The sequence below is a fragment of the Pelophylax lessonae genome (assembly GCF_965119305.1).
Source record: "Pelophylax lessonae genome assembly, chromosome: 11".
Lineage (NCBI taxonomy): Eukaryota > Metazoa > Chordata > Amphibia > Anura > Ranidae > Pelophylax > Pelophylax lessonae.
This window is the reverse complement of record NC_138778.1, coordinates 228,714,990-228,740,449: the sequence shown is the minus strand read 5'-3', so window position 1 is coordinate 228,740,449 and position 25,460 is coordinate 228,714,990. Positions and strand designations below refer to the sequence as shown.

The following is a 25,460-nucleotide window of genomic DNA, read 5'->3' as shown; positions in this document are numbered from 1 at the left end:
CTGTGTGTAGAGTGTGACTTGCTTTTTTTTTTTTTACCCCCCCTTTCTCTCTCTCTCTCAGGAGCCGTTTTTCCTTTTTATCCCCCCCATCTGCATGCTGAAATGTTTGACTTATGACTTTAATGCAATGAAATGGACTGACCTATGTTGTTTAATGATCATAGAGGGGCGATTTATGGGTGTCTTCTCAGAGAAGAGAGCAGGGGGTTAAAAAAAAACTAGAGCCATCACCTGCATTGTCTTCATCTATCATTGTGGGAGATTGACACTGGTGAGAGACGCTAAGGCTTTTGCAGGGGGAGATTGTTTCTGGGGCTCCACATTTTTTGTATATGTTGACATGAGTGTCTCACCTGCCCACCCTTTTCTTTTCTTGTCTACAGTTTGGCAGAGGAAGAAGTGAAGACTGAGCAGGAGGTGGTGGAGGGCATGGATGTCACAACTCGATCTAAAGGTGAGGACCGTCCTTTTTATGGTCTCTTCTCAGTGCTGAGATTGCTGTCTGTGTATGGCTTGTTTGTGTATGTTGTTATATTTGGATTTCTAGACGTGGGCTTTGCAGAGTTAGCTGCTTTGCTGATCTGTATACAACAGCATGCGCACGCATGGAAGATGGGACCAGGGTTGCTCCTGTGGGATTCAAAGGGGGGAAATGTTTTTTTTTCTTTACCAAACTCACTTCCTGTTGGTAGCTCTCAGACACCTTAAGAAGCCTCTGTTGGCACTCCTCTGTTGGCACTCCTTCTCCAAAATATCTGACAAGAGAGCTGGAGAAAGAGTGGCGCTGTTGCCAATAGAAACCCTCATGCCTTCTTTTTTTTTTTTTTCTTCTATGGGGTGTAAGAAGCATTCTGAGTGGTTGTGTGCATTATTCCCGCTTATTGTAGCAGAATATCAAATGCAGATGACTATTCAACTTCACAGGGGATTCAGGTAATGTTAAATACGCTGATTTACAGCCGTGGTCTCCAAACGTCATCCTAGGGGCTGAAGGTGGCCCTTGGCTTGCCTTTATCTGCCCTTTGGGGCTCTATTCCAACAACTGACACCAACGATGGGGTACTATTCCTCCCACTGACATCTATGGGGGACTATTCCACTAACTGACACTGTTCTTGCGGCACTATTCCTCCCACTGACATCAATGAATGGGGCACTATTTCTCCCTCTGAAACTATCGATGGGACACTATTCCACCAACTGACACCAATGATGGGGCACTATTCCACCAACTGACACCGTTGATGCGGCACTATTCCTCCCACTTACATCAATGAATGCGGCACTATTTTTCCCACTGATGCCATTGATTGGACACTATTCCTCCCACTGACATCATCATTGGAGCTCTATTCCTCCCACTGAAACCAACACTAGGGCACTATTCCGCCACTGACACTATTACTCTCACTGACCCCATCAATGGGGCACTATTCCACCAACTTACACCAACAATGGGGTACTATTCCTCCACAGGCGCCATCGATGTGGCATTATTCCACCAACTGACACCAATGATGGGGCACTATTCCACCAACTGACAACGTTGATGCGGCTCTATTCCTCCCACTGATGCCATTGATTGGACACTATTCCTCCCACTGACATCATCGTTGGAGCACTATTCCTCCTACTGAAACCAACACTAGGGCACTATTCCGCCACTGACACTATCAATACGACACTATTCCTCTCACTGACCCTTCAATGGGGCACTATTCCACCAACTTACACCAACAATGGGGTACTATTCCTCCACTGACGCCATCGATGGGGCATTATTCCACCAACTGACACCAACAGTGGGGCACTATTCCTCCACTGATACCATCGATGGGGCACTATTATTCCCATTGATGCCAACAATGGGGCACTATTCCTTCTATTCAAGCCAATGATGGGGCATTGTTTATGCTCACTGAAGCCGGGGAATTTTCTGCTCCCACTGGTCACAGTCTGCCCCCCCCCTAAAGGAACAGTAAACTGGCCCTTTGCTTAGAAAATTTAGAGACCCCTGATTAATAGAAATCCTGCATTGAGAGAGTGAGCAGGCTGCCATTACTGACCTTCTATAAAGGCAGCGCTTGGCTGTCATACCTATCCTAAAGATTCCAGTACCTGGAACTGGCATCATCCAGAGCTGTGACATATTGCATACTTGTTTCAGATTAGCTCTCTTAGAAGTTTTATGTAACACAGCCATCCCATACATATGAAGGTCAAGTCGTTCCACTCAGGCTGCCCATACATGCACCCTCTGAGACTCTACCTCTGGGGGAGGGCAACTTGACCTGGAAAAGATTTGGCCATCCATGCTGAGCAAACTCTGGTCTCTGTAGGCATTTGCCAACCATCTATAGTACGTGTGAATATCAGGTCATTCCAGTTAGGCTTGCCCATACATGTGCGAATCGAACACCCTGAGATTCAACCTCCTCAGCTGGGATTGGACGACCTGATCTGGAAGAGATTTGACCATCCACGATGAACAAATTCTTGTCTCTGTAGGCCTTTGCCAACCATCTACAGTACATGTGAAGATCAGGCCCTTTGCCAACCATCTACAGTACATGTGAAGATCAGGCCATTCCATTTAGGCTGCCCATACAGGTACTTATTGAACCCTCTGAGACTCCACCACCTCAGCTGGGGGTGGGCAGCTTTACCTGGAAAAGATTTGACCATCCATGGTGAACAAACTCTGGTTTCTGTAGGCATTTGCCAACCATTACATTGGAAGCATCGTATGGGAACTTCATTGGTATTATGATGGTCTCTTAAACCTCTGTTTACCATGGTAGGTTACCAGCCCATGCTTGGAAAAGATAAGGTTTGGGTTCTGAGCAAGTAGCAGGGACCTTTTAAAAACCCTTACTGAAGCTGCAAAGTTTCTCATGGATAGGTCTAGTGGCATATACACTGGAATACAGTAATGTAGTAGCTTGATTTTCTTAGGTGTCCTACATAAGTTAAATACAACCTTCACTTCTGCCAAATCCTTTGGAGTTAACAGCTGCCTTCTTGGTGTGCCATTTTTTCCATTTGTGGGTGGGAAAATCTTCTACCAAATTTATGAAACAGAGAGAAAGCACCAGCAGGCCAGAGGTCAACGTTGTTTGAGGCAGCTGAGTCTTGGACAGTCATAATATTTTATGCAGATTGATTACGGACCTCTGACTTGAGGCCTAAACATCAGAGTAAAACTTTTCAAGAATTTATGGATAAAAATACTAATGGCTAGAATAATGTCCGGTGCCGTGCGTGAATGTAGCACCTGTGGAATGCGTCATCTCTGCATAGGAGTACTGGGCAACCCCTTCTTCCTAAAGCTCTATTCTGTCTTCTAGGCCTAGGAGCTGTGACTGTGGGTTGTACCTGTAGCACTGGGCAAAGCCTTCCTTCCACAAAGCATAGAGGCCACCAATGTTGACTGAGGATTCGTTGCCTTGAATTCCTACTTGTTGCTAACTGAAGCCTGCATATTCTTCTCATGGAAGGTTTATTTAGATGGTGCCCTCTTTGTGTTCTTCTATTATCCTATTATCTCTAAAAATGACTCTGTTTATAAAAAGTACCTGTGAAAAGATGATGATTCCACCCACAAGGTTGGTTTGAGGACCACATCTGCCCGAAATCAAGAGCCTACATTTGGTTTTTACTGATATCCCACCTTCACGTATTGAAACCCCAAAACACAGAATTACAATGCAAAGTTTGAATTCTAGTTTAGAGTAGGTTGATGAGGACTTTTCTTGCCCCATTGTTTTTTCCTGTATGATGTGCAGACCAAGAGGGTTTGCATGGGCTTTTACAGCTGTGTCTTCCTCTGTGTTACCACATGAAGCATTCAGAAGGCTAAATAAAGACGTGTAATCGCGTGCCTTTCCCCTGCACATGTGCTGTCCTGTGTGTGTTCCTGAAGCTTACTAATACACCAAGAATGTATTAATCTCAGTCTGCAGTGTAGTGGGCCTCTCGGCTCTCCAATTTTTTGGCAAGAACAAGCTACTGGATTTAAAGCTGCACTAGATTACGGTGGTTGGAATCCGAAAAGTTAAAAGCGTATGGTGGCCATTGTAAACCATCAATTTGCACTTTTTACTTGCTAGGGGCTTGCTCTACTACTCTGATCCCTTTGGATTTTCCCTGGAATGTCCCGATATGCAAATCTCAACCAGTTTCTGTGGTCGCCAGCTTTGACACAGGCCCTTCTTCCCCATAAGTAGTACTATTGGCTCATCGCTGTGATGTGTGGCCTCAGTAACCAATAGTATTGCTTTTGAGGCCAGAGGGGGAAGACCAGGGTCAGCAACCATGGAATTGGTTGTAATGTCAGAGTGCCCTGGATTTAGGGCTTCTCTGGATACTGTACAGGGGTTTGCAGCAGACATGCAAGCACCTGGAGGTACCTACTATACTGAATACATTTAGGTATACAATGTCATTAATGCTGTTCAGCCTTCCTGAATTTCTCCATGTCATTAAACTCTACTAACACTTAATAAAAATGAATTGACCAAGCCCAAGTTCATGCCATCAGAAAGGTAGAGAGAAGGCAAGGAGCAGATAGTTTCTATCTTATGGAACGTTATGTTGGAGGTATGCTATGCCAGTGGTGAGTGCAATCAGAAAGGTATAGAGAAAGTCAGGAATAAAGTATTTTCAACCTTATTGAGGGTCACGTTAGAGGTTTTGATAGCCTGGTGGCTAATGTAATCAGAAATGTATAGAGGTGGTCAGGAGTAGAGTATTTTCTACCTTTTGGATTGACGTGGTGGGTGTAAGCAGAAAGTTAGAAGGTCAGGAGTACATTCTACCTTAAGGAAGGCCATTTGATGGTGTGAAATTCCATTGGTGAGTGTATTCAGAAAGAGATGGAAAGAGCAAAGTATTTTCTACCTTTATGGAGTGTCCTGTTGGAGATGTGATATCACAGTGATGAGTGCAATTAGAAAGGGATTGAGAAGGTCAGTAGTAGAGTTTTTTTTTTCCCCCCACCTTATTGAGGGTCACGTTGGAGGGTACGTCATCTTGGTAATAAATGCAATTGGAAAGGTAGAGGGAAGGTCGGTAGTAGAGTATTTTCTACCTCATGGAGGGTCATGTTGGAGGGAGTGATATCCCAGGTGTGAATGCAATCAGAAAGGGATAAAGAAAGTCAGTAATAGTTTTGTTCTACCTTGCGGAGGGTCATGTTGGAGGTTACACCATCCTGGTGGTGAGTGCAGTTGGAAAGGTAGAGGGAAGGTCGGTAGTAGAGTATTTACTACCTCATGGAGGGTCATGTTGGATGTGTGTTATCCACGTGGTGAGTGTAATCAGGAACGTAGAGAGAAGGTCAGTAGTAAGAGTATTTTCTACCTTATGGCAGGTCATGTTGGAGGGTACAGCACCCAGTTGTGAGAACAGTCAGAAAGGGATCAAGAAAGTGACTAGTAGAGTATTTTTTTTTTTTTTTCAATGGTTTTTATTGAGAATTTTTGGTAGAAAAAGTAAAACTCAACAGGTTCATTGACTACAAATAATGTACATTAGTTGTGCATCAGAATACAAAACATTCTTAACATAAAAAAACATCATATGGTCAATATGAATTATGCTATGCACAGAACTCATGAAGGTCCCGGACTGGTACACAACGAAAATATACCCTCTTCTTCCCAATCATATTTAAGCTCTCCCCCCAACAGCTTATAGTAGAGTATTTTCTACCTTATGGTGGGTTCTGTTGGAGGGTTTGATATCCTGGAGGGGAGTTCAATCAGAAAGGTAAAGAGAAGCTCAGTAGTGGAGTTTTTTTTCCCCACCATATGGAGGGTCATGTTGGAGGTTATGGCACCCTGATGGTGAGTGTATTTGGAAAAGTAGAGAGAAGGTCAATAAGAGAGTATTTTCTACCCTCTGGATGGTCACGTTGGTGGTGTGATATCTCAGTGGTGGGTGTAATCAGAAAGTTAGGCCAGTAGTAGAGTATTTTCTACCTCATGTTGGAGGGTGTGATATCCCAGTTGTGAGTGCAGTCAGAAAGCGATAGAGAAAGTCTCTAGTAGAGTATTTACTACCTTATGGCGGGTTATGATGGAGCGTACGGCATCCTGGTGGTGAGTGCTATTGGGAACGTAGAGGGAAGGTTGGTAGTAGAGTATTTTCGTCCTTATGGAGGGTCATGTTGGTGGTGTGATATCTCCGTGGTAGGTGTAATCAGAAAGTTAGAAGGTCGGTAGTAAAGTATTTTGTACTTCATGGAGGATCATGTTTGAGGGTGTGAAATCCCAGTTGCGAGTGCAATCAGAAAGGGATAAAAAAGGTCCGTAGTAGAGTTATGTTCTACCTTACGGAGAGTCCTGTTGGAGGGTATTATTATTATTAAGGATTTCTATAGCGCCAGCAGTTTACGAAGCGCTTTACAATATTAGAGGGAGACAGTACATTTACAATACAATAAAATACAAGAGGATTAAGAGGGCCCTGCTCAGAAGAGCTTACAATCTAATGGGGTGGGGCAGGTGTTACAAGAGGTAAGTGTAGGGAATGAGCTGATGGAAGATTAGTTGGCGGTGTGATAGGCTTCCCTGAAGAGATGAGTTTTCAGGGATCTCCTGAAAGCAGCTAAAATAGGAAATAACCGTACAGGTTGAGGTAGAGCATTCCAGAGGATGGGAGAGGCCCTGGAGAAGTCCTGGAGATGAACATGAAAGGAGGAGACAAGGGAGCTTGAGAGTAGGAGGTCTTGAGAGGAGCGGAGAGGAAGGTTTGGGTGATATTTGGAGACAAGATTGGGGATGTAGCTCGGGGCAGAGTTGTGAATGGCTTTGTATGTTGTGGTTAGTATTTTGAATTTAATTCGCTGGGCAATCGGGAGCCAGTGTAGGGATTGGCAGAGAGGGAAGGCAGTCGCTGATTGGTTGGTAAGGTAGATAAGCCTGGCAGCAGCGTTCATGATAGACTGAAGAGGGGATAGCCTATGAAGTGGTAGGCCTACGAGAAGGGAGTTGCAATAGTCGAGACGAGAAATAACAAGGGAGTGAATGAGTAGCTTGGTGGTTTCAGTTGTTAAAAAGGGGCGAATTTTAGAGATGTTGCGGAGGTGAAGTCTACAAGCTTTTGACAATGATTGGATTTGGGGCTGAAAGGACAGGTCAGAGTCCAGGATTACACCTAGTACCCTGGCATGAGGGGAGGGGTACGGCATCCTTGTGGTGAGTGCAATCGGAAAGATCCGTAGTAGAGTATTTTCTACCTGATGGAGGGTCACGTCTGTGGTGTGATATCTCCGTAGTGGTTGTAACCTCATGGAGGGTCATGTGGGAGCGTGTGATATCCCAGTTGTAAATGCAATCAGAAGGGGATAGAGAAAGTCACTAGTAGAGTATTTTCTACCTTATGGTAGGTTTTGTTGGAGGGTACGGCATCCTGGTGGTGAGTGCATTTGGGAAGGTCGGTAGTAAAGTATTTTCTTTCCTATGAAGGTTCATGTTAGAGGGTGTGATATCCCAGGTGTGAGTGCAATTAGAAATAAAGAAGGTCAGTAGGAGAGTTATGTTGGAGGGTACGGCATTTGGGTGGTGAGTGCAATTGGAAAGATCCGTAGTAGAGTATTTTGTACCTCATGGAGGGTCACGTTTGTGGTGTGATATCTCCGTAGTCGTTGTAACCTAATGGAAGGTCATATGGGAGGGTGTGATATCCCAGTTGTAAATGCAATCAGAAGGGGATAGAGAAAGTCACTAGTAGAGTATTTTGTACCTTATGGCTGGTTATATTGGAGGGTACGGCATCCTGGTGGTGAGTGCATTTGGGAAGGTCGGTAGTAAAGTATTTTCTTCCCTTTGAAGGTTCATGTTAGAGGGTGTGATATCCCAGGTGTGAGTGCAATTAGAAATAAAGAATGTCAGTAGGAGAGTTATGTTCTACCTTACGGAGAGTCATGTTGGAGGGTACAGCATTCGAGTGCAATTGGAAAGATAGAGGAAAGATCCGTAGTAGAGTATTTTCTACCTGATGGAGGGTCACGTTTGTGGTGTGATATCTCCGTAGTGGTTGTAACCTAATGGAAGGTCATATGGGAGGGTGTGATATCCCAGTTGTAAATGCAATCAGAAGGGGATAGAGAAAGTCACTAGTAGTGTATTTTCTACCTTATGGCTGGTTATGTTGGAGGGTACGGCATCCTGGTGGTGAGTGCAATTGGGAAGGTCAGTAGTAAAGTATTTTCTTTCCCTATGAAGGGTCATGTTAGAGGGTGTGATATCCCAGTTGGGAGTGCAATCAGAAAGGTCAGTAGTAGAGTTTTGTTCTACCTTATGGAGGGTCAAGTTGGAGGGGTATGGCATCCTGGTGGTGAGTGCCATTGGAAAGGTAGAGGGAAGGTTGGTAGTAGAGTATTTTCTACCTTTCTACCTTAGGGGAATCATGTTGGGGGGTGTAATATCCCAGCAGGTGATGCAATCAGAAAGGTCAGTAGTAGAGTTTTGTTCTACCTTACGGAGGATCATGTTGGAGGGTATGGCATCCTGGTGGTGAGTGCAGTTGGAAAGGTAGAGGGAAGGTTGGTAGTAGAGTATTTTCTACCTTAGGGGGGATCATGTTGGGGGGTGCGATATCCCAGCAGGGAGTGTAATCAGAAAGGTAGAGCGAAGGTCCTCTGAACTCCTCTGTAGCCAAACTCACACTTTTTTTTTTTACGCCAGTGAACTGCAGTCCTGGTCATTCCCGCCCCACGTCTTTGTTTTCATGAGCTGGGGGGCTGGGATTGACCCAGCCTGCAGCTTGTTGGGGTTAAAAAAAAATGGTGCAAGTTCAGCTAGAAATGAGGACGCCAGAGAGTTTTTTTTCTGCTTTTATGGACTGTAATATATCCAGGAAAGGATTGGTTTCTCCAGGCAATGCAGACAGTTTATCTTGCAAGCACATTTGTGTACATCAGGCCGCGCCCTGAAATGTCTATCATTCATTTTCTTTTATTGCCATCTTGCAGCATTAACAGAACAGCAAACCTTTTTATAAGCCATTTACATTCAGAACAAAGTGAATGCTTTTAATTCAGCAGACATCAGCGGTGGATGAGCACTATAACCGCGTCAGGGAGAGCCAGCTTCATTTTTATTTTGTTTTTTTAGTTTTAGGGATGTTTCAGACTCCATTTTGTTGACTTCTTCAGCAGAGTCCTCAAAATGGAGCTGTGGAAGAATCTTGGCAGAGCCGTGCAGTGTCAGAATTTATTGTGTGCTTGTCTTATCTGTTGACCAGCCAGAACATCTGGGGATTTCAGGCTTCTGCTAACAAATGGGCAGTTTTATTTTCCACTCCAAAAAAAAAAAATGTCATCAAAGAGACAAGGTATTGACTGGTGTGTTCTAATGAGAAAAGCAGGAGTCGGTTCCCACAGAGGATCCTGTAAATAGCACGCTGGTCCAGCTATTTGCGAATTGGGGGTTTCGGATGCCGCTTTGATCTCAGAGCCGGTTTTTTAAAAGCTGGTCGCCAGGCAGAATATAAAGCACATCAACCCAGCTCTGTCATCACCATATACCATTCAATGTATTTATTATTACATACAAGCAGCGTAAGTATCTGACTATGACGTGGTATCTGCCTCTTGTAGTCCCGGTACAGCAGAGCTCACAATGGAAGAGGTGGAAGTTGCACAAAAATCCAATCAGCTATGTGCTAACAAAGAACATGTTGATAGTAGACAATCTGCTGCTTATTCTTCACAGGATGGGGGGAGGGACAAGATTTGCAAGTGTTAGGGCTCGTTCACATGTGCTTTGCTGTTTGAAGAGCTATCCGCGTTCAGATCATCCTTCAGAGACAGTCGGCTAGGAGGTGTTTTATTGCCTCCTCACCGCCTGCTTTAAAGGATAAGTTCACCTTTTTAAAATGAAAAAAATAATGCACATATTTTTGCAGGTAAAAAAAAAAAAAAAAAAAAATATATATATATTATTTATATATATAATATAATAATATATAATATTATTTATATATACTATATATATATATATATATATATATATATATATATATATAATATTATTTATATATATATTTATTTTTTTTATTGGGAGCCTGGAACACATTGCACCCAGGATCAGCAGTTGATTGTGGGTGCAATACAGGACTATCTGGCTGTACATCATATGGCCTGGTAGTTGCATGCTAAGAGGAAGCATCGATGATGAACTACCACAGCACTCAACAGAACACTGTGAACAGATGACGCAACCCGGCGGGCGGAGCCCTGCACGCCCATGTTCTTTGCAGATTGTGACAGAGAGCAGGGGTGGGGGGGTCCCTGTCACAATGCATGTTACACCCTGAATATGGGTGTAACATGTTACAAAAGGTGAACTTATCCTTTAACCCTGTGGACACCGCACTAGCACCCTGTGACCACGTGCATTGCAAGTATTTGGGGCGACCTGTTGCATATCGGCTCAATTTACTTGAATAGGTCAGCGTTTAGCGAGCACCTGCTCAGAGCAACAGGGGGGTTTCATTCCTGCCACATCCACAAAGCTGGTAAAAGCCAGCACTTGTACACTTCTGGCCGCTGATTCTGAAGCTAAAGAGGTAGCTGATGGGGGGGGCAGGTAAACCACGTGTCAACCATGCGGTTTTACTGCCTCCCCAACCGCTAGTGTGAACAAGTTGTTACTCGACTGCAGCAGTGAAAAATTAGGTCCCCTCCCCTGATGGTCCAGCCCAGCCCCAGGTCCAGAGGTTTTGGGCAGGAGCTTCCCTCTCTCCCCCATACTCCCCCATACTACTCCAGCAGACGCCACCTTATTTGCTTTTTATGTCTATCTGTGGTGTAAAGCTCATGGATCCAAAGTTTGTACATTATTTTTCTTTTTTTCCAATGAGATTTCTTTGCTTTCTTCTTTTTGTAGCAGTTACTTTATATGCCACTGAAAATTAATGTATCAATTGTTTAGTTTATTATTATAGGTATTTTATTATAGGTATTTATTTAGTGCCAACAGTTTACACAGCTCTTTACATAAACTGAATCACATCAGTCCCTGCCCTCACATGAATGCATATACATACTAAGGCCAAGTCAGGACCAAGATCTTAACCTGCGACCTCTGCTGTGTCTGGCAGTATCGCTTCATGCTAAGCCATCTGATATGCTGGACAGTTCTCTTCCCGATTCCTTGGACATCCTTGCCTTGCATCTTGTTTCTCCTGAACCTTGAATTCTTTGGTCCTCCTATGAACTTCCTGTTTAAGCCTTGCCTTTGCACTTCCTGCTTGCCAGATTATTGTGCTCTTTCCACCCAATATCTTGCTCTTGTCACTCCTGCTGTTGTCCGTATCTTCGCTACTACTTGTTACCTACCTTTGCTTGTTCTTCGACTACGCTTTTGCTTGATCCTAACCTGCCACCACTTGTTAGCGACTTTTTGCTTGTTTATTGACTACACTTCTGCTTGATCCCTACCTGCTATATTTGCTATTGGACCCCGGCTTTCTCACCTCCTGCGGGCAATCCAGAGGACCCCTACCTGGTTCTAACACGCAGAAAAACCCATTTCCACCATCAGGAGCTCTGACGAATACGGGTTAGTATTTAGATCTCACACATCGGGTGAGCCTGCGTCATCTACCAGGGTGACCTGCTTTTATACTTATCCTGCTGGTCAGTGGGAGCCTCTATACTGGTATAGCTACCGGTCTCCAAGCCTGACCCCTGACCATGACAGCCCAGTTTAGACTGGAGGCAACTAACCCACCAGCATGTTTTTGGGGTGTAGGAAGAAATCTGAGCAGTCAGAAAAACCTAAACAAGCGCAGGGAGAACATGCAAACTCCATCCAGGTAGTGGCATGGTTGGGATTTGAACTAATGACCCTAGTGCTGCAAGGGAGAAGGAAGTCTGCTTACATCAGGCCACCCATAGAGCCATTACGGGTTCGCCAACCTTTGCCATCAATGCCTTTTTGCCCTTTTCAGATTAGCTTCAGCAGAGGGAGCATGGATGCCCAAATGAAAGCTAGAAGAGCACCTAGCCCTGTGGCCTTGTTGACCAACATGGCTGCTCCTGGCCCCCACCAGGGCTTGTTGACTAACTCTGTGGCCTGGATGCCCAAGTGAAGGCTAGAAGAGCACCTAGCCCTGTGGCCTTGTTGACCAACATGGCTCCTTCTGGCCCCCACCAGGGCTTGTTCACTAACACTGTGGCCTTGTTGACTAACCTGGCTCTTTTTTGGCCCCCACCAGGCCTTGTGGCCCAACGTGGCTCCTTCTAGCCCTTTCCAGGGCTTGTTTACTAACACTGTGGCCGTGCTGACCAACATGGCTCCTTCTGGCCTCCACCAGGGCTAGCATGGCATGCATGTGGTCCAACTGCCACACTGACACAGGTCGTAGAGGTATATGCAGCCTAAAAAGTGTGAAATTCCCTCCTCCCACCAAGTCCCAGAACTCTTTACTGCAAACCTTTGGCCTGGTCTGTGCAGCTAAAGAGGAGGTATTTTCATGTCTGCAATTTGTTCAGATGAGACAACAGTATGGGGGAGGTGTGAGGTGGGGGAGGTGAGGAAGAGAGACGGCTGGAATTGCATGGTCACACAGTTGTCCAGAATCCTGGATCTTTCCTTCTTTTTTTTTTTAATGTTAGACCATATGTCCTCTTAACAGAATCGCATGCAATTTCTTCACAAAACAAATATTTCCTGCACTAAACTTCCAGGCAGCCGGCGCTGAGGGTGTCATATCTCGGGCACCGAGTGACGTTGCATTTGCCATGGCAACCTGGCTCCCTGCATTCTTAGAAAATGACAGTGTGCCTTTCCCCCTGAGATCCCATAACAGTGTGTCCTTTGTCTGCCATGCACATTGTTCCTTCCCAGAAAAGGCCCTGTGAATATGGGCCTGCTAATACGCCTGATGTTTTCTTCACAGCGAATCACTGACACGCTAAACCTGGTGCAAATCAAGACACTAAACCTTGTCATTAGTCTCTCTCTCTATTCAGAACATATTGTGATAAAGGTTCTCCGTAGGTAGGGTGTGTGGGTTTGATTACATGAACCACTAAAAAATTAGCTGCTTACTTGGGTTTAGTCAGCCTAGAAGGAAAAATAGAACTATACAAGTTATGGTATAGACTAGATGGGCCAAATGGTTCTTATCTGCCGACACATTCTATGTTTCTATGTTTCTATGGTAAGAAGAGACTAAAATAGTGGTCTCCAAATTTGGGCCTGGAGGCCTTGGCTTGCTTTTATCTGGCCCTTGGCTTGACTTTGTGGCCTTTGGGGCACTACTCCACCCAATCGACAGGGCATTATTCCACCCACTGACCCCATCGATGGGGCACTATTCATCCCAATGATACCATCGATGGGGCACTATTCGACCCACTGACATCATTAATGGGGCACTATTCTTTCCATTCAAACTAATGATGGGACATTATTTATGCCTACTGACGCCGGGCCATTTTCTGCTCCCACTGACCACAGTGCTGCCCCCCAAAGTCCGAAGGACAATAAAGACCCCTGGACTAAAGGAATCAAAGAGCCCTCCAACTAATACAGTAAAGCCTTCTTAGAAGAACAGAAGGTATTCACATGCATCATCCCAGACAGTCTGCAACAAACTGAATTGACCTGTCCAACCGTTTGCGTTAAAAATAGGGATTTAGTTTGCACACATTTGCAAATATATGCGTAAGCTGCAGCGGCCACATCACGGCACCCCAGTGTACTGCCATCCTAACTCTATAATTATGGAGTCTCCCAAGATGGAGCACATATATAATAATGCATAGATTAAGGGCAGGTATGCTTGTTTACGAGCCCACCCCTCCTTAAAGGTATGGGGACACACTGGACACCCAGCAAAAGCAAATTGGCAGATAAAGGTATCCAGCAAAAGGTATTTACATGTAAAACACCACCACATATCCCACAAATAAGAGGATTATTCCTCATTTCAGGGCAGTGGGCAGGGCCATGCAAATCATTCTTTTATGCCCCATCAGCCTAGAGCACACCAGGAACTGCTGGTGTATACTACAGCTATAGCATGAGATTATAGCACAGCCTTGCTCAATCTTTTTACCCCCAGAGAAACCCCTAAAATTTTCAGGTCTCAGGGAAACCCTTACAAAAAAATTCACTGAAGGTCATGGCAAAAATGCCCCTTAAGTTGATGATCACTGGTAAGAATGTCCCCTTACGTTGGAGGTCAGTGGGAAGGATGTCCCTTACGTTGGAGGTCAGTGAGAATAATGCCCCTTACATTGGTGGTCAGTGGGAATAATGCTCCTTACATTGGTGGTCAGTGGGAAGAATGCTCCTTACATTGGTGGTCAGTGGGAATAATGCTCCTTACATTGGTGGTCAGTGGGACGAATGATCCTTACATTGGTGGTCATTGGTTAGAATGTACCTTACATTGGGGGTCAGTGGGAAGAATGATCCTTATTGGTGATCAGTGGGATGAATGTCCCTTACATTGTTTGTCACTGGGAAGAATGCTCCTTACTTTGGTGATCAGTGGTTAGAATGATCCTTAAATTGGAGGTCAGTGGGAAGAATGATCCTTATTGGTGATCAGTGGGATGAATGTCCCTTACATTGTTTGTCACTGGGAAGAATGCTCCTTACTTTGGTGATCAGTGGTTAGAATGATCCTTAAATTGGAGGTCAGTGGGAAGAATGTTCCTTACATTGGTGGTCAGTGGGAAGAATGTTCCTTACATTGGTGGTCAGTGGGAAGAATGTTCCTTCCATTGGTGGTCAGAATGTTCCTTACATTGGTGGTCAGTGTGAAGAACGCAACCCTTTTGGTGGTAGTCAAAATGTTGCTGGCTTTGCCCGGTAGCATTGGTCCTAGAATTGTTCCGGCACCATCAAAAGAGAGGTCAGTCAACCAAAGCTAAAGGAACTCCGACCAACCTCTGGAGGAACCCTAGGGTTCCACAAAACCCTGGTTGAGCATGGCGGCTATTTCAGGCTTCATGGCTATCATCAGTGCAACATGTGGAAATCAGGGCTTCTATGGAGAAGAACTTGGGAACCAACAAGACAGTATAACCATACAGGTTATGGTGACAAGGCAAAAAGTCCTCGAATCAACATATAATAAAAGTGTAAAAACTTTCATCAAGTCAAAAATTTCTTCCTCTACTAAGACTTCTTTACACAACAATTTTACTTACCAGAAAGGTCCCTGTAAATGTACAGAGATAGGCATGTCTGCCGTGTTCAGAGGCCACAGGACTGTTTCCTGGAATGCAAACTCTGTGCCCTTTTTAGTGCTCACTTCCAGTATATGAGGCCTTGTGAGCATAACCGACAAGAGGAATGGAGCTCTGCAACATTCAGCGGGACAACGTATGACATGTCCATAGGTGCCCAGTGTTTGTACAATGGGGGGAGGGGACCCTGCAGATTAACACCTTCCCTCCTGACTCTAGCACAGCTGCTAGCTGTTGACTTGTAAATGTAGTAGAGAAGTCTAGGCTGCCTCAGGAACCCCTCTCCTTCCAGGAATCCACTCCAATAATATCGTCCTCCCTCTAGACTTATCAGCTTCTCTTATTTTATTTAACTCACTTATCCTTTTGCCGCACTATTTTACAGAGTGTAGGGAGCCAATTACACTACACTCTACCCCCTAAGGCTATGTTTAGACCAATGTCTAAAGCCGCTGCTCAAAAAAGTGTTTCGTGTTTGGATTGCTTTTCATAGGCGATTGACAGGCAGTGAGGGGGTGACGTGACACCTACTCATCAATAGTTTTATACCCACTATTGGTGTAAAGACTCAACGTAACCATGTGCATTGCACTTCCCTTCATTCATTTGCCACCCACCGAACATGACATCCCTGGAACCCTGGGATTCCGCCAGAGGTTGCTAGGGGTCCCTTGAACTGTAGCTGATGGACCACCATTTGATGGTGCCTTAACCTATGGGCATAGTTCACACCATTAGGTTACATTGAGACGTGTCTAAATCTCCCTTGACTCTAAGCCCGTTCTGCATTCGGATGGCACTCCAGAGGCTACTGACAGATGGTGATGAAGCAATGTGATGCCTCCTCACCGCCTGTTTTTATGCCAACAGTTGTGGCACAACCATGCTCGCAGTTGTGAAGCATTTGCGGCGCTTCTCAATTTACTTGACCGGACCCAACCTCCATGTTGGTGATTTTCTTTATGCCCAGCTAAATACCTTAAATGTATATATAATAAGTCCCTGACTTATAGCAAAGTCTGGTCTGTTCTATGTAAAAGAAAGGCAGATCTCTGGAGAATGCTTTTGACTGAACACGGACTGCATGTGTCTATTTCACAGGACAAAGCATTCTCCAGAGCTCTGCCTTTCTTTTACATAGAACAGACCAGACTTTGCTATAAGTCAGGGACTTCTTATATATACATTTAAGGTATTTAGTTGGGCATAAAGAAAATCACCAACACTCCATACCATTTTTTAATTTACTTGAGTGTGTAGCATTTGGCGGGCTTGCTGCCAACTGAACTCTACAAGTCAGGTGAACTTTGTTGCAGGTGCATAGCGAAGCATCTCAGCTGCGCCATGTAAACACCCCCATCCGCTTTCCTATTGCAGGTTAAGGGGGACATCAAGAACCCCAGCAGTTGCCATACTGACTGCCTCCTGATGACTAAGTCAACTTTCTCCAGAATAGATTCTTCTATCTGTTGTCTGAAATAAATCAATCATGTGATTAGGATTATTGGTTTCTGGGTATATGTCTCCTGAATTGATTAGCTACATACAAAGTCAGATACACTTGAAGCTCTCTGCCATCTTCTGTTTCCCTAAATCGGTGGTTGTCCACTTATGAGCTATAGGGGGCCTCAAATACGACCCCTGACATCATGAAAGGGCCGCGCATGAAGTTGAATACATGTAACAGATGGCTTTAGATGGCTGTCAGACACTGCAGACCTAATAGGGAAGCCATTCTCAACCAGTGTGCCTTGGAACCCTGGGGTTTCTGCCAAAGGTTACTAGGGGTTTCTTAAACTGTGGCTGATGGACCACCATTTGATGGTGCCTTCATAGTCCCAGGGCCAACACCACTTGGCAAAGCCAGTACCAGAACACCAAATATCTATAAAACTATCTTTAGGAGGGGCATCCTGACCACCACTGCATTCTTTCTACTGACCAACTTGCAGCCTAGTGAGATCCTTGACCACCATTAATTTTCCTGCTTCCATGTGTGGCACAATTGGTGCCGTCTGATAGCCATTGAAGAGCCCCTGGTGCTACTGGTACCATACAAGAGTGTCATGATACCACCTTAGAGAAGGCCAGAAATCAGGTATAGGTAATTGGCAAAAAAAAAAAATACGACTTTTACTTATTCACGATTATATCCAGCACAGAACATCTTTTGATGGTACAACAAGCTGGATAAATGGTCGAGGGCACGCTAGAACATGCTATTCATCACCAGTGGCAGGGCGGCAGGTTCCTGTATGGAAGCTGAACCCCGCAGCCCCGGCATCGGTGCATTGCAGTTTTGAAGAGGTATCTGAGCGGCTACGCTGTGGCGGAGAGAGAAGAGATCTGTTTCCATGACAACAGGATAATGGCACCAGCAGAATATAACGATGCTGCTTATTATTGGAGCTTGTGGTGTGTGAGGTTCACAATAACATCCGTACTTCTAGGGGAAGGTGAGGGTGGAAGGGGGGGGTGTTGTCATCAGTAGCGCTTTACCTTTTGATTAAGTAGCACATTCATGCTGCGTTGTTGTTGGTCAGTTTGTTTTAAACCTCGCCAACAGCAAAACATTTCATATACTTCCAATAAGATCAATTAGCAATGACTAATTTGCTCCATATGAGAGCCTTTTTCAGAATGTCCATCAAGACTAAGTATGCCGTACAGAGTCTGTTTACACTTTTAAATTATCCATTTTATCCCCCCATTGCCAAGATATATTCTGCAGTCCTTTACAGAATTAAGAAAAAGAACAACTAGTCCTTGGGGTGACTTGCAGCTGCAGGAGTCTCCTGTAAGGACACCAAGAACAGGCAAATATGGTGTCCTTACAGGAGACTCCTGCAGCTGCAAGTCACCCCAAGGACTAGTTGTTTTTTTTGTATGTGTCCTTTCAGTTGGGTCTCACAGTGCAGGGGGTCTATGATATTGATGGCTATTGATTATTTAGAGAACACTAGTCATTAAACTGTCTTGTTAGGCCATTGATAGCCACACCCATTTGTTTGTTTGGGGAAAGGGGTGCCTCTGATATGTGGTCCAGCATGTGGTTGGAAACTCTCTGAAAATGGAGGTCTGTCCCCTGAAGTGCGTAAGCCTCCCAGCCGTGTGGCATTGGAGTAGAAGACCTCGCCTACTGCTGGACTTGTTGTTTGACAGTTTTTATATTCATGTTTGTGAGTTTGAAATTGTTTGATATTTAATAAATGGTTATGGTGGTAATGGGCCAAGCGTTTGAGCCCCTCTGCGTGCATTTTTTACAGTGGGAGGAGTTCCCTATCCACCGTGAATTGGTGGACTGGGGAAGCAAGTCCAGTTTGTTCATTTTTTTTCTTTTAACAAAAAAAAAAAAAAATCTATGGGCTGCTTAAGGCATTTTTCACACAGGGCAGAATCCTTGTGCTCAGCAGGGAATCCTGTCCACTGATCCCCCGCTAAGCAGGCAGGAGACCAGTCCGTGTCCGCGCCCGCTCTGCCTATGCAGAACGGACACAGCCTACTCTACTCTGTGAGCGATCAGATGTAAATAGACCGGCTGATTGTTTACACCCTACTGCCCTCTGATCCAATCTGCCTAGACAGAGGGGAACAGATCCCATTCTGTTTGTTTTTTAGCAGATCAAATTGTAGGTACACTGGGTTGGCCTGGGTGGTAGGATTGGATTGGGCTGTGATGGAGGTATTGGGTTGGCCTGGGGGGGGGGGGGGGTGGTGAGCGGTAGGATTTCATTTAATGTGTTGTGGCAGGGCTACTGGGTTGGCCTGGGGTGGCGGTGGGGGGGGGGGGGGCAGGTAGGATTGGATTGGGATGGGTTGCGGTGGGGGGGAGGTACTGGGTTGGCCTGGGGATGGGGGGGGGGGTTAGGATTAGGTTGGGATGGTGTGTGGTGGAGGTACTGGGTTGGCCTGGGGATAGGGTTAGGATTGGGCTGGGATGGTGTGTGGTGGAGGTACTAAGTTGGCCGGGGGGGTAGGATTGGATCGGGATGGGTTGCGGTGGGGGGGGGGTACTGGGTTGGCCTGGGGATGGGGGGGGGGGTTAGGATTAGGTTGGGATGGTGTGTGGTGAAGGTACTAGGTTGGCTGGGGGGGTAGGATTGGATCGGAATGGGTTGTGGTGGAGATATTGTGTTGGCCTGGTGGGGTAGGATTTGAATGGGGCGGCTTCTGGAGGAAGGACTAGCTTGGCCTGCGGGCTAGGATTGAGATGGGTTGTGGTGGAAGTTTTGGATTGGCCTGGTGGGGTAGGATTGGAATTGGTTGTGGTGGAGGTACTGGGTTGGCCTGGGGTGGGGTAGGGTTGGATTGGGATGGGTTGTGGTGGAGATTTTGGGTTGGCCTGGGGTAGGGTAGGATTGGGATGGGTTGTGGTGGAGTTATTGGGTTGGCCTGGGGTAGGGTAGGATTGGGATGGGTTGTGGTGGAGTTATGGGGTTGGCCTGGGGTAGGGTAGGATTGGGATGGGTTGTGGTGGAGTTATTGGGTTGGCCTGGGGTAGGGTAGGATTGGGATGGGTTGTGGTGGAGTTATGGGGTTGGCCTGGGGTAGGGTAGGATTGGGATGGGTTGTGGTGGAGTTATTGGGTTGGCCTGGTGGGGTGTGATTGGATTGCAAAGGGTTGTGGTAGAGTTACTGAGTTGTCCTGGAAGGGGGAGGGGCTAGGATTGGATTGAGATATTGAGATGGGCTGTGGTGGAGGTATTGGGTTGGCCGAATGCACAGTGATCGCAAAGTTTCAGGCATGTTGGTGAAAAATGGGGTGTAGACCGCATTGTCACTAAACATGGGTATGGCTCCGGCTTTCTAGGCATGCAAAGTATAACCCGAGGGACTTCTGTAGGGTCAGGAGACCATTAGTCTCCTGGTCCCATATATACTGTACACATGCAGGCAGCAGGAAGTAGAAGATCCTTTGGCTATAGGTAAACATTGCAGCAGAATGCTGGAGGACGCGGTGCCAGAACAGTGTAGGAATACAGCGGACAAGGGGGAGGGTGGTGAGGGAGATCAGCACAGGTGGGGGAGGGGAAAGGCTGAGGAAACGTTCAGAAAATGCTGTTAGAATTTTTCCTAAATTTCAAGTGAACATGGCAGAAAATGAGTAAGGATGTGTTTTTGTCAACAAAAGTCTACCACTAAAGGGGGAAATAAAAAAAAATACAACCTTTTAGTTAGTATATTCTGTAATCTTGGTCGGAGAATCTACACGTTTGTTTATGTAATATAGAAGTATGGAATGGCATACATAAGGGAAAGGAAAAAAATGCAACCATTAGCGCTCATGCACACAGGACGCCTAGAAAATGCCGGCGTTGCTGTCAGGAAATAGCAGCGTTAAAACCGTGCTTTTAGCTGCATTTTTGAATAGCGTTTATGCAAGTTTTTTCCACATCTTTGAGCGTTTTTACAGTAAAAACACTTCCTAAAATGTAAAAATGCAGCATTTTGTGTTTTTACAGCCAAACCGCCTCTGCTCCTGGACACACTGGCATCTGATATCTTTTTTTTTTTTACTGCCCTTAAATGCTTATGCCTCCAAATCTCCTCTGAAAGATTGTGTGTGCGTAGACGATAGTTTAACATGGAGGCGAGTTCAGAGGTATAAAAAATTAAAAATGCCAGATGCCCCTAAAAGCAGCTGCAAAAACATCCTGTGTGCATGAGGCCTTACTGTCTGGTACCATATTGTAACAAATGAAGAGATATACAGCATCTCACAAAAGTAAGTACACCCCTCACATTTTTGTAAATATTTTATTCTATCTTTTCATGTGACAACACTGAAGAAATGACACTTTGCTACAATGTAAAGTAGTGAGTGTACAGCTTGTATAACAGTGTAAATTTGCTGTCCCCTCAAAATAACTCAACACACAGCCATTAATGTCTAAACCGCTGGCAACAAAAGTGAGTACACCCCTAAGTGAAAATGTCCAAATTGGGCCCAATTAGCCATTTTTCCTCCCCGGTGTCATGTGACTCATTAGTGTTACAAGGTCTCAGGTGTGTTAAATTTGGTGTTATCGCTCTCACTCTCATACTGGTCACTGGAAGTTCAACATGGCACCTCATGGCAAAGAACTCTCTGAGGATCTGAAAAAAAGAATTGTTGCTCTACATAAATATGGCCTAGGCTATAAAAAGATTGCCAAGACCCTGAAACTGAGCTGCAGCACAGTGGCCAAGACCATACAGTGATTTAACAGGACAGATTCCACTCAGAACAGGCCTCGCCATGGTCGACCAAAGAAGTTGAGTGCACGTGCTCAGCGTCATATCCAGAGGTTGTCTTTGGGAAATAGACGTATGAGTGCTGCCAGCATTGCTGCAGAGGTTGAAGGGGGGGTGGGGGGGTCAGCCTGTCAGTGCTCAGACCATACGCCGCACACTGCATCAAATTGGTCTGCATGGCTGTCGTCCAAGAAGGAAGCCTCTTCTAAAGATGATGCACAAGAAAGCCGCATGCCGCTGAAGACAAGCAGACTAAGGACATGGATTACTGGAACCATCTCCTGTGGTCTGATGAGACCAAGATAAACTTATTTGGTTCAGATGGTGTCAGGCGTGTGTGGCGGCAACCAGGTGAGGAGTACAAAGACAAGGGTGTTTTACCTACAGTCATGCATGGTGGTGGGAGTGTCATGGTCTGTGGCTGCATGAGTGCTGCCAGCACTGGGGAGCTACAGTTCATTGAGGGAACCATGAATGCCAACATGTACTGTGACATACTGAAGCAGAGCATGATCCCTTCCCTTCAGAGACTGGGCCACAAGGCAGTATTCCAACATAATGACACCAAACACACTTTCAAGACGACCACTGCCTTAATTAAGAATCAGAGGGTAAAGGTGATGGACTGGCCAAGCATGTCTCCAGATCTAAACCCTATTGAGCATCTGTGGGACATCTTCAAACAGAAGGTGGAGGAGCGCAAGGTCTCTAACATCCACCAGCTCCGGGATGTCCTCATGGAGGAGGGGAAGAGGACTCCAGTGGCAACCTGTGAAGCTCTAAAGAAATCCATGCCCAAGAGGGTTAAGGCAGTACAATTTGGACATTGTCACTTAGGGGTGTACTCACTTTGGTGGCCAGTGGTTTAGACATTAATGGCTGTGTGTTGTTATTTTGAGGGGACAGCAAATTTACACTGTTATACAAGCTGTACACTCACTACTTTATATTGTAGCAAAGTGTCATTTCTTCAGTGTTGTCACATGAAAAGATAGAATAAAATATTTACAAAAATGTGAGGGTGTACTTACTTTTGTGAGATACTGTATATGAAGTGGGAACCCTCTGTAGGATTCCTGTATTAGGAGAAGTACGGTGATATATGAGCTCCCTATACATCTTATCACAGAACCGGTTTCTCAGCACGTGTACAGCCAAGTCCCAGGGATCAAAACACCATTTCACGTCACAAAGAACTTTCCTTCTGTTTCCAGAAACCTCCCTCCGAGTCTCCGGAAACTTCAACAGCTCTCTGTAGAAGGCTCATGGGAGATCTGAGATCTCTCACTTCTGCTTTCTGTACATTCTCAGATCATCGCACTGAACTTTTATAAAGAAATTTGTGTCATGGCCGGAGATTATCATTTTCAGATATAGGCTTTAAAAATCTGTACATTACAATCCCAAAACTGACCCCAATAAGGCGTGAATGTGGATACTGCATCGTGTCTTTAAAGTGGAAGTAAACTTCCGTCTCTTGCTTTTATCTATAGGTAAGTCTATAATAAGGCTTACTTATAGGTAGTGTAAATATCTTCTAAATGTGCGCCGTTTAGGAGATATTTACTCTACATACAGCCAGTGACATCGCTGGCGCATGCGCTCTGAAGAGACAGCCACCTGTACCATTCTTTCAGAGCCCTGTTCCATGAACGGCGACGTCATCATGGCTCCAGTCAGTCACAGAGACGGTGTTCTAAAATTTTGTCGGACCCATGAAAATTCCGGACCCCATCACTTCCAGCTGGTGCGAGCCCCGGTGCGCATGCGCACAAGACATTTTTGAGGTCTGATGAAATTCTAAGACTTGGCGAACAACTGATTGAGAGGAGGAGGGGCTGAGGTGAGACGCACACACCGCCGCAGGAAAATTGCTGTCACGGGCGAACCAAAGGTGCTGGAGACCCCAAAATTGTATCGCAGGTGGCCAAGATGCTCCTCTGGGGTCTCGGTGATGAAAGGGCGCAGAACAGTGACCCCGAGAACCGGGCCACCCCCTGCCATAGACTCCAATGTTAAACCTGGTCATCTCGCGATTAGAGTACGGTCCCTTTGGGGAGCTGTCCCGGGCAAACCATAGGTCACGTCAGACATAAAAAAAATATGGTAGGTAGCCAAGACTCTCAGGTACATCTGGAAAAAATTTGGGGTCTCGGGGATCTTTGGGCTCGGAGCAGCGACGTGCCAAATTGAACCAATTTTCCTCATAGACGCCAATGTTAAACCCGAGTGTGTCTCCGGGTAGAGTTTTTCTGGTTTTCCCGGTCACTTTGGCACGTCGCTGCTCCAAGACCAATGCTCTCCGAGACCCCAGATGTACCTGAGAGTCTTGGCTACCTACCATATTTTTTCAGGTTTGACGCGGCCTATGGCTCGCCCGGGACAGCTCTTCAAAGGGACCGCACCCTAACCGCGAGGTGAGCAGGTTTAACATTGGAGTCTATGGCGGGGGGAGGCCCGGTTCTCGGGGTCACTGCTCCGCGCCCTTTCATCCCCGAGACCCCAAAGCAGCTGTAGGGTAGCGTCTTGGCTACCTACGATAATTTTTTGGGGTCTCCAGCACATATGGTTCGCCCGTGACAGCAGTTTTCCCGTGGCCCCTCCTCCTTTCAATCAGCTGTTCGCTAAGTCTTAGAATTTCATCGGACCTTGAAAATGTCTTGTAGGCATGCGCACCGGGGCTCGCACCAGCTGGGTTATGACGTAGCGTCACCGGAAGTGACGAGGTCCGGAATTTTCATGGGTCCAACAAAATTTTAGAACACCGGAGTCCGCGAAACCGGAAGCAGGACGGGTGAAGATGAGCGCGCCTGCAGCGCTGACATCTCGGCGCTGGATGGGCTTCATTTTAAGGTAAGTTTAACATAATGTGCTAGTATGCGATGCATACTAGCACATTATGATGTTACCTTGCAGGAAAAAAAAGGTCCATCAGTTTACGACCGCATTTGGGCTTCCCCACTTACTTTTACTGCGGCAGGGCAGTCCTTTAGTGCAAAATCACAGTACAGGTACATTGCGTCTTCTTCCGGGTCTGGGGTGTGCATGTGCGCTGCCAGCGACCTGCTTCCTCTGTCATTGGACACAGCCAGAGCCAATCAGTGGGTCCAGCGGAACCGAAGTTCATCGGGACCTGACGACCTCTCCCGAGAGAGGCACAATGGCAGTCTGCCTATGTAAACAAGGCAGACCACCGTTCTGTCAGAGGGGAAGATGGAGATCTCTGTCTCCCCCCTTCCCCCCCCCCCAGTCAGACCATCCCCAAAACAGTTAGAAAGCACTCCCAGGGAACACAACCCTTAGATCACCACTAATGTTAACCCCCCCCCCGCCAGTGTCATTAGTACAGTGACAGTGTATATTTTTTAGCACTGATCACTGTATTGGTGTCACTGGTTCCCAAAAAAGTGTCACTTAAGGCGCTTTTCCACTGCATGGTACGGCTTGGTATAGCTCGCTTTGGTGCTTTTCCACTGCATGGTACCGCATGGTACATGTTAGAACGGTTCGGTATGGTTTGGTACAGCGGCTCTTTTCCACTGCATGGTACGTGTTTGAACGGTTCGGTACAGTTTGGTACATCGATGCTTTTCCACTACATGGTGCGGCTCGATTTGGCGCTTTTCCACTGCATGGTACCGCATGGTACGTGTTAGAAAGGTTCAGTGCGGTTTGGTACAGCGGCACTTTTCCACTACATGGTACGGCTCGCTTAAACAGTACCACCTCGGTTGGGGTTCCAAGCGGGCCGTACCTATTCCATATCCCACAATCCTTTGCATGCAGCCTTGATTGTTTGTCACTGCTAGCCACTGATTGTTCAGAGAATCGTTGTAATCCCACCCACTTACTGCTTAGTGGAAAAGCAAACCGAGCCGAGTAGAGCCTATACAGTGCTGAAACATGCCGACTCGTACCACGCAGTGGAAAAGCAAACTGAGCCGAGCTGGGCCAAGCAGTGCCGAGTGGAGCACTGGGATTTTTGTTACCAAAAACGTAGCAAAATACA

The 25,460-nt window shown here is 46.0% G+C and overlaps 1 protein-coding gene across 9 annotated transcripts in view; it reads left to right on the top strand.

Annotated features, from left to right (window-relative positions):
• The window catches only part of ZMYND8 (zinc finger MYND-type containing 8), a 190,857-nt gene that overhangs the window by 45,570 nt on the left and 119,827 nt on the right, over positions 1-25,460 (top strand). For 7 of the 9 annotated variants that reach the window (XM_082272173.1, XM_082272167.1, XM_082272174.1 and 4 more), the window contains one exon: positions 384-454. In XM_082272173.1, the coding sequence (XP_082128299.1) occupies positions 384-454 (71 nt within the window). Of the gene's footprint in view, positions 3-164; positions 272-383; positions 455-25,460 lie in introns of all 9 variants that reach the window. The other 2 variants (XM_082272170.1, XM_082272171.1) reach the window with 2 other exon arrangements.